Here is a 19,466-nt window from a genome sequence, read left to right on the forward strand (position 1 = left end):
TGGTGACACGTAGTATGTTCAAATTATCAATTCACTTGTGCTTTTTGCAGTTTTCCTCGCCCAGTGAAGAATACATGGTTGAACAGGAATGCACCAGCACAAAACAGGGACTCTGTGATTCCTTCTCTTGAAAGTGTGGTCTTTGGCAATAACTACACAAAACAGTTATCAGCAGACGTAAGAATATATCAGTTTAAGATTTTATTTGTATTCTGTTGGGAGGTGAGAATATCTTTTCTGCAGGAATATTACTTGATAAAGAATGAATTTTGTTGGAGTTACTTTGGGATGCCATGTGATAAGGGAAATGAGAAAAATTGTTCCAAAAGGCTGTATTCCATGCTTCAGGAACATACAGGTGGAAAGCTTACAATATTAAGTGTTTAAACTTCTTACAATATTAAGTGTTTAAACTTCTTACAATATTAAGTGTTTAAACTTCTTTTTTAATGTCTTGCAATCCATTGAAAATCACAAAAATGACAAGTTTGTGAAAAGAGGCAATTGTTTATCTTTTTTAGTCATTCTCCTAACACTTCATTTATTGTACAAAATTAATGTGTGCCGTTTTTCTTTATTTTAGGGTTGCAGCTTTGTTGTTTCAGAATCTTTCCTCAGCCATGCTTATAATTTCCACTATACACTTTGTGCCAGTTTACTGCTTGCTTTCAAAGGGTTACACAGCTATTTCATTATGATAACAAAGGAGCTCCCCTCTTCTCACCGAATTGAACTGGGTACGTTCAGTTTAATAAAATGCATCACTTTCTTGTCAATGTTCATTAAGAATACGCTCTTCTAGACTAAACTGTCACTGATCTCATACACCTGGTATATCTAAAATATTTTTGCTTGAAGAAAAAATAAAGTAGAAAGAAGTACTGTCACCTTACTAATAAAATAAGGAGATAAGAGCCTAAGTCTATGCAAGTATATCTTTTCTTGTTGGTCTTGATTTGTGCAGTTATTTCAAATCACTATGTTTAGTGGTGAGAAAGTTAGAGCTCTTAATCCAAAGTAGCACACTGCACTTCTTTGTTTGTTATATGGAAACTTTGCATATTTGTACAAAAATTTGTAACTCTGTAAGCTTTTGATTTGAGAAGAATATTTTAATGGAAACTTATCTGAAAAAAGACCTACAAGAAAAAATTGCTGCTGGCTCAGTTTGTATTGTAACTTTTTAAACAGATTTAGGTACCATGAAGACTTTTAGTTAACCACATTTGATGAAAATAACTGCAAAAGCATTAAATGAAATGTATGGAAATGCACATGTACATTACATTTCTGTAGAATGCAGATAAATTAGAGAGCCAACCCTCAATTTGTGAAGTAGAAGAGCAGTGCAAGTAAAAAAGAAAAATACATTGACATTGGAAAGAATGATTTAGACTTTTTTCTCAGCAAGCATATACCTTTTTTAGTCATGTTCTGACTTTTGGAATTTACATGTAGACAGCATTCATTGATTTTTGTATTGTTTAACTTTACCATTGTCAAAACTAAGCATAGTGAAACAGTAAGGTTGGCAATTGAGATATGAAAGCTATTTTAAAAACGTATATGGTCAATTAATGATTCAAACAGAGAATGTTTCACTTGTGTATTACAAAATACGAAACTGTTTTTAGGGGAAGAAATTTTTTTGAGGGAGTATATCAGAAATCTGTAGAAAAATACTAGAAACTGAGGCTTTTCCTTTATGGAAGTAAAAGTACTGCAACACGCTGCAAAGAACGTCTGTGTCAGTTATCTTAATATGGAGGGAAACACCTTATTAAAGGAATAACTCAGCTCTTAGTCTTCCTTTTAAGGTCCAAATGTGTTTTTTTCGAAATCATAGAACCATAGGATCGTTTAGGTTGGAAAAGACCTCTAAAGATCATGGAGTCCAAGCATTAACCCAGCACCACCATGTTCACCACTAAACCATATCCCCAGGCGCCACATCCACATGCCTTTTGAACACCTCGAGGGATGGTGACTCCACCACTTCCCTGGGCAGCTTGTTCCAATGCCTGATCACCCTTCCAGTGAAGAAATTTTTCATAATATGCAATCTAAACCTTTCCTGGTACAGCTTGAGACCATTTCCTTTTGACCTGTCACTAGTTTCCTGGGAGAAGAGGCTGAGCCCCACCTGGATACAACCTCCTTTCAGGTAGTTGCAGAGCAATAAGGTCTCCCCGGAGCCTCCTTTTCTCCCTGCTAAAGAACCTCAGCCGCTCCTCATAGGACTTGTACTCCCTTCACCACCTCCACTGCCCTCCTGGACACACTCCATCAGCTCAATAGAGTCTGATGGCACTATTGTTATTATAAGGATAGGCTTAGACTAAATCTTGATGCTTAAGTGTTTGAGACAGGACCTTCAACTCCCCTAAAACATTCCTTCACAATATATATAAATAATAGAAAAAAGCCAGCCACCAAGTTGCATACTTGGGTTGTATCTTTCAATTTAGCTTACCTTTGGGAATGAAAGTTTGAACAGAAATACTCAAAATAAATATCTGAATAGAATATTACAGCTTACATTTAACATTCATTGTATGTGTTGTGCTGAGAGTTTGTTTCCTGTGGGTTTGATTTTTTATTTTTATTATGTCTCTGCTAGAATTACTTTGGTTTTTTGTATTTGTAAATATCTTTTTCATTTATTTCAGTTATTTTATATATATACTGATTGGGACAATTGATGTAATAAAAAGTACTAATAATGTAAATACTAATTCTTACTTTTTGCTCATGAAAAATAACTAATGCCTACCATTAACGCTAATTTTTCTAACAGTAAAAAAAAAAAGCTGTGTTTCTGAAATGTCTATAAAGAAATTGAAGCTCACTGAACCTCACAACTGTCATTTGCAATTTTTTTTAATTTTTAAATTAACTATTTTATAGTGGATGTTTTATCTGTGAAGTTTAAATGGGCGTTGCAGAAGAGAATATCTAATCCTGTTTAAACTCCAGAATCATCACTTTTTTATTTTAGATTAAATTATTATCTCTCTAATTTTGTTTCTTCTGTTTGCTTTGCTGTTGCTCTGTCATATAATTTTAACACAAGAGAGTGATTTTGCAGAAGCATGTGCAGACAACTGTTGGACTTGATAAGTGTAATTGAGCATTTAAGTATTACTTGTTTCAGGAAATAAAAAAATGCTACCTTAATGTGTATCACAAATGACACTCTAGAAACTACACTAAAATGGTGTATTTTCATGTACTGGTCTAACTGCACTAATTGCTAGGCTAGCAATAAGCTCTTTTACTAACTTTAAGGCAAATAATAAATCACAGATGAAAACCAGAGTGTAGTAACTAGTCATGTGTGTGCAATCCCTGTAACTAGCCAAGGCCAGCATGCAGGTCCTTTATGAACGCCTTCTCAGAAGAAAATATCCACGAACCCAGAGAGACGCCTACCTAGGTATGTTTTCAAAGCAGGTGATATAACCCCTCAGATTTTTATTGATACTATAAAATATTATATTATTAATAATGATATAAAATATTACATTCTTTTATAGACAGGAACACTATTTCAGTATTCAGCCATTTTGAACATATGATAAACTCTGAAGTCTGCAGAATTGAGCTACTTACTGCTAGGCTGAATATAGATAATAAAATGAGACATTATTGCTGTTCTTTAGTTTAGCATTGTTCTTCTTTAAAATGACTGAAGAGTTCAGTCATCAACATTAAAAAATATTGCTAAAAATTGTAGTTTAATTTAATTCAACACAGTCTTCTATTTTTATTTTTTTTTAGATAATTAATTTTTCTTTCTGAGAAATCTTTCACTTTGCTTCTAGTATCTCAAGATTTGATTCTTCCAAACACTACACAAGACATTATCAGAGCTTAGGGTGCATTTGTCCATATCTACATGGCCAGTTCTCCCTTTGGAGAGTGTCAGTGTTGGCCTGATGCTGAACAAAGGATGACATGCTGTTTAAGCACAAGGAAGTTTCTGATGGGAAAAGGATATAATGGCATTTCAGTCTCATAGGAGGTCACCAGCTTAATCATCATCAGCTGCATTTTGGTTTTGTTGTAAAAAGAAAACAAAACTATTTTTTAGCAGAGTCAGCAAAATTGCATCAGATGGTTGCTGGGTGAACATTACATTTTAGTGCTTGAGTTCCTTTTGTCTTGTATTATCACAGTTCCTTTTTTTTTCTTAATATAGCATTGTAGTTTGGGGTTTTCTGTAATGATTTTAGATTTCAGAGTTTTAAATCTTGTTCAACAAGCCTATTCTCAATTGAAGTGTGACAAACGAGATAAATAATCAGTATTGTGTCATAAATAAACCATTTAATTTTTCACTAATGACAAAATTTGGCCACACCAAAAGTAGTATCATATTTTAAGCTGTTTTCACATATTTTTGGAATAATTGTCTTCAAGTGCTCTTTAGCAAATACAGGTATGTGTAGTTTCTTTCGACAGCTTTTGTTTAAATTTGTTTCTGAGAACTTCATGCATTCCTTCAATTTGCATATTTTCTCAGAACTTTGAGTTGTATGAGTTAATTTGTGTGGCATTAAGTTTAAACCTAAGTATGTTGGATGCAATTACTTGAAAATCCATGTATACTTACAGATCTAGGTTGTATAATTCAAAGATAAGTTGAGTAAACACATCGTTGCTGTTCTGTAAACCTGTGTTGATTATCTATATCCTGAGCTTATTATTGTGGGTTTCAAGGAATGTTTTGTTGGTGTGTTTTCAAGAAAAATTGTAGTCTTTTTCCTTAATATTGTGTTTCAAAAATGAAAAAGAAATACTTGTTACAGACCATTTTGGGGTTTATAAATTATTCCCTTGTTACTTGTTTCCTTCTACATCTCAGATGTAGAAGGAAATTAAACTTAGTACAAAATTATTTTTTAATTTATAAGATTCCCTTAAGTCAACAGGAATGATAAACAAGGAAAAACATCTACATGAAGGAATAAATCTGTTTTCTTCATAAATGAGTCATTCAAGGTTTAGATGCAGTTTAAGCTGCCGTACTGTGGAAGACAAATTTGCTCTTAACATTGAGATATTGAGAGAAAGATGACTTAAAGAACAGTTTTATTTGACTAAAATATGATTCCTCAGACAATTTAAGAATTTTATTTGTATTCGTGTATCTTGCAAATCAGATAAATAATATACCTGTAGAATAATGATATTAGAATAAGGTTTCTCTGGAAAATCTGGTAGGAGAGGAATTGTATTACCTTGGTTGTGAATGATGACATTGCTGCTGAATAGCTGAGCAGCTCTAAATGAATAATCTGCAAAATGTATCATCTAAATTACACTGTTTTCAAATTTAATTTTTGAATGGAAAATTGGTATCCTTGACAGCGTATCACGATAAGTGATCTTGATAATTGCAAACTTTTTTTATTAACTGTGTTCTGTCCTCAGTCTCAGAAACTGCTATGAAAATGTTTTAGTGGGAGTTTACAGTTTACTGGACTGTGGCACTTACTATGACTTCAAGTTTTATTTGATGGGTTCTTTTTAATGTTTTAAAATTGTTTGATGATATAATTGGTTTCACTTTGCAACTTGGAAAGTGTGTTACTCATAGATGTGTCCTCTCATCTTTCCAGAAAACATAGATGTAGAAGTTCGTCTGACAGAATTGTGTGAGGAAGTAAAGGTACAATTTTTTAATGTATTAAGTATGTGAAATAACTAGAAAAGTAGAGGGTGGTGATTTCATATGCTTGGGAATAAACTGTTTCAGGGATAGCAGCAAACACTTATTTAAATTCTTGGCCCAAAGAGAAACTGCTCAACTGACACCAAAACTTAACTGAGTTAGTGGGTCAGTACTAGCCATGGTAACTTCTGCATATCATGCAAATGTAGGTTATAGAAAGGTGGATTACTTGTAAGAAAATCACATTTTGAACTTTCTACATTTAGAATTTGAATTCTTTGGGTTTGATGGTATCAGATAGCAGTGTTACAAGATCAAGCAGTAGTAGTAGTAGGTTGTACAACAGCAGATTCTGCAAATGATCCCCTCATCTGGAAGGACTTGTTCTGTTATTGTCTCCTTTTCCTGTTTTCTCAACATTCTCGAGGATACACTGTACTTCAGATGACTTAGATTTGTCTCCCCAACTCTTTCCATAGTCAGAACTAGCCCCAGTAGAATAGCTAATTTCCTTGTCACAACGAAGTTTAAATAACAGGTTTTAAAACTTTTTCAAAAGATTATCCCTGCATTGCTGCTGAGTGTGCCATCTGCCTGGCTTTGGAAGAGCAGTGGGCTTACCTTTTGTTACAGTAGCAGTAGAATAACTGCAAGAAAATGTAATACTGCCTTTAAAAGGATGTAATTTGTATAATTGGACACAAAGCCAGCGCTTTTCTCTATCTATGGGCAACTAATAACCTTACTCTATGTATTAAAATATTTTTTACATTTACATAGCTTCCCTGAATTCTCTGATTTCTCCCTTGACTTGCTAAAGTATGTTTATGTTTTTTCTGTTATCTCTTTTCTGTTCTTTTGTGTGGTTCACATCAAAAGTTTCTCTTATTTCCACTCTCACTTGTTAAGTTGGTATTTTAATATTTTCAGTCCTTTTTTCTACTTGCTTTTTAATATTGCTTGAGTTGGGTCTTTACTATCTTTTCTTTTTAAATCCTTTGCCTCAGTGCCTTATGTGCCTGCAATGAATTTCTGAAAAACTGTATTTTTTTCTAAAATGGCAGGGAACATAAGCCTAGCAGTGTACAATTGACTGGTGTGGGACCATGTCACAGGATTACAGTACATTGTTAAGAAAGAAAAACTTGTTTCACACTGAATTTATCTTGGTGTGCTCTGATTCTAGGAAGCCTGTGCTATAACACTGCTTCCTGACTATGCTTAAAGTGTACATAGGTATATAGCATCTTACAAAGGTTATTGTGAGTTGTGACTGTTCTAAAATGGAGATGTCTTTATTAAATTTTTACTTTGATAAAAAAGTTGGACGAACATAGCAAGTATTGATTTTTGGTTTCCTGATTCCTGTTCCTTTCAGGCACACTGTATGTTAGAAAACTGCATGTTAGAAAATACAGCAGTTGAACTCAGTTATCTTTGCAATAAATGGAATTGTTGCTTTAATTTATGGTCAGGAGTCCTAATTCTAAAAGGCAACTGGATAATATTTAATACAACATAAAATAATCTGTTACTGTTGTAACATGAACTGATTCAGTTCTGATACTTAGTCAAAACAGTTCTCATTTGGAAGTTGGTTTTAAATGAAAATTCTCACTAAGATAAAGGACACTTCTTTTTTCTTAGTTCTTGTCTGTACATTATGGTTTTATCAGTGAATCATGTAACTATTTTTTTCTGACTTCAGAAAATGGAAAATCCTGATGAACTGGCAGAACTTATAAATATGAATCTTGCTCAGCTTTGCTCACTTCTCATGGCTCTCTGGGGGCAATTTCTGGAGGTCATTACCTTACAAGAGGAGGTCACAGCTTTACTAGCACAAGAGCATCACACATTAAGAGTAAGTATTGACTTAGGCATATTCATAGGCTACTAGGACACATTGTTACAGAAATGTGTATCAAAATGAGACTCTAGATTATAATTTTTCTAGTTATAGTTGTAAAAGTTGGTTGGAATCATAAAGGGAGCTGTTGTATTGCATTTGTTACCTTGTGTATAATTATAATATTCTTAGAATATAATACCTAAAATATGTTTATGAACCAACTAATTCACTGTTCTTTTGAATAAGAAATGCAGTTCAGAAGGCAGATTGCATTCTGTAGAATAAGTTACGTTTGTGCAAACTGTTGTATTTCTCTGTGGGAGCCATGCCTAGTGCCCACCCTGCATTTTACTTCTCTGCTGCCTTTAGGCTGCCTGCTTACATCATAAAACAAAATGCATTTCCTTCTGAACTAAGAATTTATAACATTCACAAGCTTTGAAAAGTCTGTTAAGTTGGATTTTAGAAAAGAAGAGATGTGCATGGTCTGGGGCATGTGAGTGCGTGTCTATGTATATAAAACCATCTATAGTGAGGACATGTGCACACAGTTGGTCTCTGTGTGTGTGTGTGTGTGCGTGTGCGTGTATGTGTGTGTGTCTGTGTGTCTGTGTGTCTGTGTGTGTCTGTGTGTGTGTGTGTCTGTGTGTCTGTGTGTGTGTCTGTGTCTGTGTGTGTGTGTCTGTGTGTGTCTGTGTGTGTGTGTGTGTGTGTCTGTGTGTGTGTGTGTGTGTCTGTGTGTGTGTGTGTGTGTGTCTGTGTGTGTGTGTGTGTGTCTGTGTGTGTGTGTGTGTGTCTGTGTGTGTCTGTGTGTGTGTGTGTCTGTGTGTGTCTGTGTGTGTCTGTGTCTGTGTGTGTGTGTGTCTGTGTCTGTGTGTCTGTGTCTGTGTGTCTGTGTCTGTGTGTGTGTGTCTGTGTCTGTGTGTCTGTGTGTCTGTGTCTGTGTGTGTGTGTCTGTGTCTGTGTGTGTGTGTCTGTGTCTGTGTCTGTGTGTGTGTGTGTGTGTGTGTGTGTGCACAGTTACTGTGGGCTCTCTGCACACAAAACTGCTGCAAGTGCTGGTTCCCATAGTGAAATATATTCAGGTATGAACTAAAGCATTACTCTTACTTGATAAATCACATTGTTTAATGAGGGAGTCATGGTTGTGGAAATGGCCAATTCTGGAGAATAAATGGAACCTTTCAGAAAAAAATTTGTTAGACGTGCTACCCATAGGAAAGTGATCATTTTACTGTCTATGAATCTTACATACCTTTCTGTACATTTCCTATAAATTCTGAAATCCTTCAAATTAACTGGTGGAAGGTATGAAACAAGAAAACTGTTTCACTTAATCTGCACTTGCATTAAGCTGCTTATATATTACTGTTTGTAGGAGTTTATAATTAATAAAAGGAAGAATGAATATTTTAATTTTTACTGCTCCAGAAAAGATACTGCTAATGATTATGTATTCAGCTTCTTATATGTGGTTCTTTTTAAAATCTGTGATGTAAGTCATCTTCCCTAACTCATAAATACCTTAATTATTGAATTTTACTGCAATTATTGTAGGGAGTATAAACCGAAGTATTTAATTATCCTGTGTGAACTGGGATATTGCACATATTAAAAGTATTTCTATGATGCTTTCCAGTTTGCAAAAAATTTGAATAGGAGTTCCCTTCCTCCCTTTTTTTAAAAAAAAAACCTATAATTTGATTTCATGAACTATGAAATGGTTGCATGACCTATGTCCTTTTGAGTTGCTGTTACACTCACTTGTTTTGTTATCTGTCACTATACTTTTATGGATACCTTATGATTCTCCTGAGAATTTATATTCTGAGAGTTTGTATAACCTTACTTTGGGAAAAGTACAATGATCATGTTTCACTAGAGCCCTTATCTGCACATTCCAAATGATGCAGGTTTTATGGGTATTGAATTTAGTTGAGATTGGAAAGATGACCTACTAGTTCTTCTCTTGAGAGATTCTATGTTCATATTTAGAATCATAGAATTTTTAAAGCTGGAAAATGCGTTTAAGGTCATCAGATCCAACTGTCAACCCAGCACCACCATGTTCACCAGTAAACTATGTTGCCAAGTGCCACATCCACACGTTTTTTGAACGCTTCCAGGGATGGTGATTCCACCACTTCTCTGGGCAGTCTGTTCCAATGCTTTACAACCCCTTCTGTGAAAAAAATGTTCCTATTATCCAGTCTAAACCTCCCCTGGTGCAACTTAAGGCCATTTGCAGAAGAAACTGACTCCCAGTTTGCTACAACCTTCTTTCAGGTAGTTGCAGAGAGCGGTAAGGTCTCCTCTGAGCCTTTTCTCCAGGCTAAAGATGACCTAATACTTCTCATCTTAAGAGTCTTATCTGTCCTTTTGGTAATAAAGTTTTGTTGTATACAAAATTCTGTTCCTCTGATTAAACCTTTTTATTTTGGAAACAGATAATCTGATGTGTTTGCTACTGGATGCTAAATCTCATTTTATTTTATCTTTTCTTCTTCCAATATTTCCAGACTGTACTTCCACAGGAAATTTCTCCCTGGGAAAGTTTTTATTTTTAATCTAAGATGAATGAACCCTTTTAGAGAGTGATTAATCTGATTGGTTTTGTGTTATTTGTGGTATTTTTTGTTATTTTGTGGTGGTGGTGTTAAAATACCCCCTGGAAATACCTGCCACCTGTATTTGGTCAAATGGCTTTCACCCTCTTTGTCTACAAGCTTATAAAACACGTATTTCTGCTTAAGTGTTGTTTAAGTATTCAAATTATTATTTTAATAATTTTACTCATGTTTACTTAAATGTTTTAATGTTTAACTATTTTCAAATACTTGGAATAGTAAGCGCTACATTAAAAAGTCAGGAACACTTTAGGTATACTAGAACTGTCCACTACATTATCATGCTGATAAGGTTTACAACTGTGTTTTATTGAAAAAACTGCCCAGAGTATGTTACTTTATATTACCAAATGTTTGAACACTAAAGTGGTTCATCTCTGTTCCCTAGTGACATCTTCTGGTAGGTCTAAACGTACTCTTCCAGAATTATTTCTTTCAGTTTCACTAGTCCTAAAATAGGAGTAAAACTAAGATTTCTGACTGCTAGTAATAAATGCGCAGAGACACAATGTATATTCCACAGCAGTTTTTATATAAAAGTCTTCTGTTTACATTGGGAGAACCTTAAAAACCATACTTTTGGTCTCCATATAACTCCGGTTACTTTATGTGGTAAAGTGCTCACATCTAAACTCAAAACTACCTTGCTTACGTCCTGGGAAACAGCTGTGTGCTCTTTTCATGACATATACCACAGAAATCTACTAATTTGGCAACGTTCCTGTAACTATTACCTGACTGATTAGGATCTTAAATTCATTTTTAAATTGCTTTAGAATAATAATGTCCACCCTTCATGATCAGTTATTCTAAAATTTAGGATTTATGCTGTAAAATCTATTAAGTCTGTTGTATAAGTCTTTTCCCTTTCTGGGGGAGGGACTGAGGATTAGCTCTGACAAAATCATGTATTTGCAATGTAAATGTCTATTTAGAAAAGCCAGCTGGGAAAACACAGTAGAATACTTAGGAACACTAGTTCTAATCCCACATGTGTACACATAAACTCCTAACAACAAATTCTGAAGAAAAGCAGATTGAGTTCCTTGTCATTGCTGAGAGTGGAAGTTGCATTTACCAGGAAGTATCGAATTTAGTGTTTTCTTTTTACTTCAAAACATTTTCCATGACTATTTAGAGGTGATATTATGACTGAGTTTAATTTCATGTAATACAGCTAAATAAATTCTGGGAGGTTGGGAGAGGATTTTTCAGCTTCTAGAGCAGGTTGGAGATTGGGGGTTTAATGTTTGTGGTTTGGGGTTGGTTTTTTTCTTAAGCACCTCGGAACAATTTTTTTCCTCAGATTTTCTTGTGTTAAGAAAACAAAAAAAGGAAGGTGTAGAAGCTGCAGAATATAAACTTCATGCAAACAGTACTCTCTGAAAGTATGCTGGGCAGTGTATCAGGAGGGAAAATGAACTCCCCTGCAAGTGCTTGTCTCTGACCAAAGTTGATGTGGTCCTGCATGCCTGATGTTTGCCAGTTAATGCACAAGGTTTTCCTAGTGCCATGTTTGTGCTCAGGGTGGATGCAGATGCTGGCCACAGCTCTGAGTGAAAGTGCTGAGAGAATTAAACTAGGTCTGATGCTTCACCATATACACTGAAAACTCCCACAGTCTGGGAAATTCCATAACTTAAAGAGGAAAACACCGAGTATATTGAAGATATAAAGGGATAGGAGGCCAGGAAGTGGTTGGTAAATAAATTATTTTTTCAGTAGACTAACATATGTGATTCTCTAAGTGGGCTAGAAATTTTTTTTTAATTGATACAAACAAATTGATGTTAATGCACAAGCAGTGCCAACAACCACTGCATAGCACATTCTCTTTGATTTTTTGATGCACGTGATTGGGCAGTTTTAAAAATAAAATGCATATAGAATGAATTAGTATTTATATAAAATACTGGAAATGTGAGAAGTCTCATTTTGCAAAACCTTAACTTTGAGATTTCTAGATACTGCATTTTTAGTACACTGATTGTGGTTTTATTCGTAGTAAGTTGCTGTACAATTCACACTCTATTTTAACACTACATATTGGATGGTAAAAAAATATGCTCTCCTATGTTATTAGTAGTACTCTTTAAATATCATATTGTTTATTGACCTCAACCAATTAAGTCTTGAATACAGTGCTTATAATTAACATACATTCTGTTACTGTCTTCATCATTTGCAGACAGAATATTTACCAACAAAAGATTTTTTTGCTCAGTAGTTTACTGTGGGCTAGAGACTCTGTGGAAAGTTTGAAACATTTCTCTGTATTTTGAGACTGCAGAATATCTAATAGGTTTCTACTTCTGAAGGTAATCCTCAGGTTCATTCAGAAGCATCCATCAAACAGTCATTTCCTTTCTTCTCATTGGAATATCTCACAATATTTTTGTGTGTTTTTGTTTCGGGTGAGCCTGATTTGGATGATTGATTGATTGGCAATCAAGTTTTCAGCAGGCAGTTAAATCTAATGTAATTCCAAGTTATCCAATGCACAAATTAAAATTCCTGTTTCAGTCTTTAGTCTTGTCTGTGGCATCACCTTCCCTCCCACACAGATAGAACGCTTCAAAAAAAAAAGGGAACTGTCTATATTATACATACAAATGAATAACATTGATGTGCAGGAATGCTGGTGGATTTTTTTAAATTATATGTAATGTAAAATAAGCTCTAACTTCATTTGGATCTTGCAGGTGCGCAGATTTGCAGAAGCATTCTTCTGTTTTGAGCATCCTAGGCAAGCTGCTCTTGCCTATCAAGAACTACAGTGAGTAGCCTTTGGAAGTGCACAGTATGTAGATGTAGAACTGTTATCCTGTAGCTTTTGTTGAGTAGAATGTGTCTTGCAAAAATACATAAATTGAAGAGAAACTTACGTTCTCACTACAGATTTAAAGTAATGAAAGTTATGTAAGAAGTTATTAAATATTAACGTTATTAATAGCTAATTAGTAGAAAAGTTTCTATTAAAGTAAATTAAACTGTTGCTAATTTCTGTCAGTGTAAAAATAAAAGAGTTCTGTTTTTTTCATGGAGGACCGTTTCCTTTTTTTCAGTGCTCAAAGTCATCTACAGATGTGTGCAGCTATCAAAAATACTTCCTTCTGCAGTTCTCTTCCACCTCTCCCTATTGAATGCAGTGAACTAGATGGGGATATGAACTCTTTGCCTATTATCTTTGAAGATCGATATTTAGATTCAATTACTGAAGGTAAACATGCCTCACAGTAGTTTCCTTTTGGAAGAAATAAGCAAAAAATTATGTAAAACCTGAGTATTTTTCTTTAAATTTCTTGCTGGCTTTAAAGGAGTAATTTATTTGCTTGGATATGGCTTTTTAGCTTGAGTTTTGAGGATGTGTAACATTCTATAATTGCTAGTGTTTTATAGCATCAGTTATCTGCATAATATTGATAAACAATCTTTTTCTCTCTTTGTTTTCCCCACGCACACACTTTTTTGGTGAAAGATCTGGATGTACCCTGGTTGGTAGTTCAGAGTCTTCCAAGGGCAGAGTCCAATAAACTGGATAAATTTGAAGCTGAAGAAGGTTTTGTTGCTGGTTTTACTAGCCCGGAACTGAAAATAAGACCTGCCGGTGCCTCCATCTTTTGGCATTCAGAAACTGAAAAGATGCTAACAAAAGCTTTGAAAGGGAAAAATGAAGATGCAAATAAATCCAAAGTTAAGGTTACTAAGCTCATGAAAACAATGAAACCTGAGAACACAAAAAAAGTCATAAAACAGAACTCAAAGGACTCTGTGGTCTTAGTAGGCTACAAATGTTTGAAAAGTGCAGCACTGGAAGATGCCTCTAGAAGCTCAGAAGGCAAGCCTTCATACAATGCTAACGAAGGGCTGGACCCTACATTAGGTGGATTTCCTTGTGATACAAAGACCTGCACCAAGCAGATAAATCAAAGAGAACTTCCATTTTTACCATCTGGAACTGAGGAAAAGGCTGCCAAGATTGAAGGTGACCAACCGGGTCCAAGTAGTCCTGTGCACTGTGAAAATGAGGCTATTTTTGATAGACTGACTATCTCCCAGACAGGTTCTGGAACTACTCAAGCAGATAGTGCTTTACAGCAGAGAGGTACACTTGAAGGTTGTCATGGAGGTCAACCAGCTTCCTCAGGAGTCAGGACAATTGAGGTCAAACCAAGTAATAAGAATCCTTATGAAGGGGGGAAAGTAGTGGTTCACATTGGATCATGGGCTGAGTTTCCACAAAGTGGAGTGCACGGAGAGAATTTGCAGACACTCAGTTTTCATCCTTCAGAATCTGGAAATAAATTTAATTCGGGAGAACCGGAGCCAGTCCTTGAAAAGGAAGATGCTCATGAGAGAAACTGTCATCATACTAGTGACACCTTAACAAAAATGAAAAATAATCCGCCTACTCTTTCTACGAAAGAAAGTCAACTTTCTGCAAGTGGAGACATGACTAAATTACCAGATGTTAATGTGACCTGTGCCTCTTCTAGGTTTTCAGATTCAGGTGTAGAAAGTGAACCAAGTTCTTTTGCAACTCACCCCAACCCTGATCATGTTTTTGAAAATATTCAAGGGCAAAGCACGTACAATGGTGAGAGAGTATTTCCTCAGCCTTTACTAAAAGCGGACTGTGCTGTAAAATATGCGGTAGAAAGCCATTGCACTGAGAGTACGAGTGCTGTAAGTGAAATACAGTCATCCCTGACATCCATAAATTCACTGCCTTCAGATGATGATGAGCTGTCACCTGATGAGAATTCAAAGATATCTGTTGTACCTGAATGCCAGCTAAGTGACAGCAGAACGGTATTGGATCTAGGAGCGATTGACTTGACAAAATGTGATGACAGTAAAACATCAAATCAACAGTGTGTTGTATTTTCAGGGCACTTGGATAACAAAACTCTGTCTATACATTCCTCGCTCTCAGGAACAAAAGATCGATTACAGTTAGACGTGTCCTCATCTGAAACAACTACTGATGTGAAAAATTATAGCCCACAGGCAGACCCTAGCACAACCTGCAAGGATTCTCAGGACCTTGAAAGGCATCCTAATGCTGCAGAAGAAGCAGTTAAATTGCATTTGGAAATTACTTGTATGGGTGAGCCATCTATTGTTTCAGGTTCTTCATCTGTAAATGCAGTGTATGAGGTTGAAAAAACAAATGAAGGAAAACATAACAAGCCTTTAGAACTAAAGGAGACAACTGAAGAACTGTCAATAGCTAAAAGTGAAACTGGTACAGATAATCCTTCTCCAACCGGTAGTGCTGACATGGTAAAACAAGGGCTTGTCGAAAACTATTTTGGCTCTCGAAGCAGCACAGATATTTCAGATATTTGGCCTGTGGACAACAGCAATCCTGTTAGCCCTCAAAAGGAGGCATATGAAAAACAAATTATTTGTTCTTCCCAACAAGACGAGGAAGAAGAGGAGGATCAAGAAATGATTGAAAATGGGTATTATGAAGAAACAGACTATAGTATATTAGATGGAGCTTCCAGTGCTGACCAGGATCATGGCTTAGCAGAAGACAGAGCTCTGAGATCTGAAAGGATTGATAGTGGACACCTGCAAGATGTAATGACTGTGCCTCCTGTCTGTACTCCTGGTTGTCTGTCTTTTCCATCTTCTCTGAGAGACTCTCCTTGCAATGTTATCTGTTCTTCAAAGAATAAATCTGATGCAATTACACAACAGCCAGGCAGCACATCCTACAGCTCAGCATCAGCTGTTTCCTGGTATGAAAGCTCCCCAAAACCTCAAGTCTTAGCGTAAGTGATTGCTTTAAAACAAAGTTTTTTACTTTTAGAAATTAAGTTAGTATAGTATAGAAGGGGAAAAAAAGCATGGTTGGGCTGTAGGGTGTCCCCAGGACTGTGCCTTGGGTTCTGCATGCTCAGGTAACAGCGTGTTTTAGATGTTCACTTAACAGTGTGCTAGCACTGAATTCCTTCTATCAGTTATCTTGTAATTTCATGTGCTTTGGCAAACTTCAAGCAGAATACAAATTTTTTTGTTTCTCTAATATGTTACTTTAAAAAAAAATAATTCATCTGAAAAGTCATGTTGTAATGGATACTGAGCATAAAAAATAACATTTAATGAAATGGAAACTGTTAAAATAGCAAGCTTGGGAAAATATGCTTTTTGTTTAAAAACAAACCCAAAAACATTCTGTAACTGGTTGTCCATCTGATTAGTTAAGTGAAGCATGTGCAGTGCAAACCATGGTGATGGCTGTATTTTTAAATCTTAACTTTAAATATCAAAAATGTAACACCTTGGAGATCACAGTTACACTGCAGTTCAGATACCAGGAAAGCCAAATTTAGAGGAACATCAGAGATCGCAGGGATCCTCTTGCTGTAAACATAGGAGTTTCCCTGATAACCCCCACCTGCTAACTGAACGTGGGAAGCAGCAGCTAATGTGTTGTAATGGAAATAAAATGTTGCTATCAGAGAAAAGAAAATTTAGAAGACAGGTAGAAACAAGGAGAATGCTTTGGAGGCAGAAAAGACCAGATAGTTTGTGAAAAGCAGCTGAGAACAGGAGGAAGGGTTGTGTAGTCAGTGGTTGAGAAAAACAGGTTCAAAGTGGAAAAGTAGCTTCTGAAATAGTGGAGAGTGTGTACTGGTGTGGACTGGGAGAGATGAAAAGCAGAGACTACTCAGGTTGTTCCATAACAATAAAAGAGTGAATTCAGAATAAAATCAAGGACTTGGCCTTGGGAAAAAGCAGTGTCTTCTGGAGCATGAGATAACTGTGAATCCAGAAGGCATGATCTGCTCTATAGAGAACCAGCCTTGGTTTGTTCAGTTCAGAAAATGTGCCTTATGAACTCGAGCAACTTCTGCTGCAGTGTTAAGACCAGCTGCCAGCAGTGGTTTCTGTTTAGGCTGACTTCATTAAGGCCCGTGCCTGCCAATTAGTGAGGAATGAGTTAAAGATAAAGCTTGGAAAACAGAGGACAGAAAGTAGAATTGGAGGGGAACAGCAGGCAAAACAGGATAGGATACAGCATGACACTGTGAGGGATTGTGCAGAACAGAAGGATTAAGGAGGGAAAGAAGCATAGGAAAGCATAAAGCTTGAAGGGCTGCAGGAAACCGATACACAATTAATTAGGTAGGAAGGTCATACACAAAATACACAGAGAAAGGGAGGAACACAAGGAGCTCCCAGCACTTGGGGAGCTCAGCTGTTAAAAACCTTCTAGTTTTTGCCTTCATATAATATGTAAAAGATCAGAAATCTGGATCTGGCTGCTTCTGAAGCAAGTATCAGCTATTCAGCCTACCAGAGGGACCTTATGGTCAGTGATTACAGAACTGACTCCAGATCTCTGTTTACCTAGGAAATAAGTTTGGCAAGAATTATCAAAAGTCAGTGGAAATCTTTACCTTGAGTTCTGATTGGTTATAATTCCTGTAATTTTGTTACTGCATGTAAACAAAACTGTTGCTTGGTCAAGACCAGAACTAACCCAGAGTCTTCAGTGGTTTCAGAAATACTTCGGAGTTTGCAGAGATGTTCAAAGGAGAGAAGAGAGTAGAGCTTGAGATACAATTTCTGTTGCAGAGGAAAAGGGGCTGTAGCAATCTGCAATAAAAAATGTTTTGAGGAAATAGCTTGTTTTCTGAAGGTAGTAATTTGATAAATATATTTTCCTTTGTATCAATTACATAGAATACGTAGCAAAAAGGCAGTAGAAGACAGTTTCATAGAAGACCCCACATTTGTCTAGCAATAGTAAAAGTTATTTTATCATAAATATGGTTTTGTTCCAGTTTCCTACAGGCCAAAGAAGAATTGAGGCAACTTAAACTTCCTGGATTTATGTATAGTGATGTTTTCAAACTGGCTTCTTCGGTACCATATTTCAGCATGGAAGAGGATGATTGTTCAGAAGAAGGAATACATCTTATAGTCTGTGTCCATGGCCTAGATGGTATGCTGGGAAATGTGATACTGAATGAGATAGTAGTTCATATTACCAGTGAGGTTTAGCTTGTGTCATTCAAACTCTGAACTGAACTCTTCTGAAATAGGTTCACTGGAGGGAAATGGGAATCTGACATTGAACTGCTATATTTGACAGTGTGTTCCATAAAATCTTTTAAATTAAGAATTTTCTGCAATATTTGTCTTTAGTAAAACTTTCATGCATATAAAACTATTTTTTGCCATAGTTGACATTAAGTGCATCTTTTATGTCATAAAAGCATTTATCCATGTTGTGGTAATAGCATGGAGTTACTGACAAAACTGTTTTGTTTAGAATTGTCAGTTGTCAAGGAAAACGAAATAAGTGTATCTTGTTAGGAAAGAGAATAGTACAATAGTAAAATGCAGTCAGGTGTCTGTAAGGTTTCGAAAGATTAGGTCACTGAATCACAGAGTGGTTGATGCTGAAAGGGATCTCTGTAGGTTGTCTAGTCCAACTCCCTGCTCAAAGCAGGGTCACCTACAACAGGTTGCCCAGGACCCAGCTGTCCTAGTTAGGACAGCTGAGATCAGTTCATCATGGTGGGTGTAACCCAAAACTGTATTCTATAGCCTTCCATGTCATTTCCCAGAAACTAGACTATTGTTGTCAATAGACTATTCGCACCTTCTGCCCATAGAGCATGGTGGGTGTAACCCAAAACTGTATTCTATAGCCTTCCATGTCATTTCCCAGAAACTAGACTATTGTTGTCAATAGACTATTCGCACCTTCTGCCCATAGAGCCTGACTCCTCAGGCTATAAACTAGGTGTTAAGAGGCCTGTGAGATAGGAGGATGTTTCTGTCCTCACACCCTTTGTGAACTCCCCGCCCTGAGGAGAGTACCAAGCTCAAGCATTCCTGCCTGAACTGGAGGATATATAATCTTGGAGTTTTAGAACATTTTTGAACCCACTCGTGGGATCCAGAGGACGGCTGCATCTCATCGCTCTCAACCAGACTTAGACCACCACTGGACTGCGATCACCAGTTCTGGCCAGACTGCAGCAGCTCTCCCACCAGCAGGTTCTTCCCCTCTCCCTTTACTTTGGACTCAAACAGGGCCCAAGGAACACCACTTTGTTCAGGCCCCAGGGTACTGGGTTATACATTTGGGTTTTTGTGGGTTGAGACCAATTGTTTGTTTGTATTATTGTACTTACTGTATTATTTTAATAAATTGTTATTCTGACTTATAATCTCTCCTTTGAGTTGGGTTCATTCCCCCTGCTGGTTAACTTTTAAACCAGCACATTTTGGCGCCCAACGTGGGGCAGAGAGAGAGAAGTCAGAATCACAATTTCATTTG

General features: G+C 36.3%; 1 protein-coding gene across 4 annotated transcripts in view; it reads left to right on the forward strand.

The window, feature by feature from the left end:
- The window catches only part of FAM135A (family with sequence similarity 135 member A), a 90,106-nt gene that overhangs the window by 48,519 nt on the left and 22,121 nt on the right, over positions 1–19,466 (forward strand). For 3 of the 4 annotated variants that reach the window (XR_007902810.1, XM_051777707.1, XM_051777708.1), the window contains exons 8-16: positions 51–177; positions 584–737; positions 3,359–3,436; positions 5,625–5,674; positions 7,386–7,541; positions 12,859–12,932; positions 13,222–13,376; positions 13,635–15,939; positions 17,959–18,119. Coding sequence is in view for 3 of the 4 variants with exons in the window: in XM_051777707.1 (XP_051633667.1) it covers positions 51–177; positions 584–737; positions 3,359–3,436; positions 5,625–5,674; positions 7,386–7,541; positions 12,859–12,932; positions 13,222–13,376; positions 13,635–15,939; positions 17,959–18,119 (3,260 nt within the window). In the remaining variant the exon portion in view is untranslated. The remainder of the gene's footprint in view (positions 1–50; positions 178–583; positions 738–3,358; positions 3,437–5,624; positions 5,675–7,385; positions 7,542–12,858; positions 12,933–13,221; positions 13,377–13,634; positions 15,940–17,958; positions 18,120–19,466) is intronic. The other variant, XM_051777709.1, reaches the window with a different exon arrangement.

The sequence above is a fragment of the Manacus candei genome, unplaced genomic scaffold, assembly GCF_025592945.1.
Source record: "Manacus candei isolate 608988 ecotype Guabito, Panama unplaced genomic scaffold, ASM2559294v1 h1tg000011l, whole genome shotgun sequence".
NCBI classification, from domain to species: Eukaryota; Metazoa; Chordata; class Aves; order Passeriformes; family Pipridae; genus Manacus; species Manacus candei.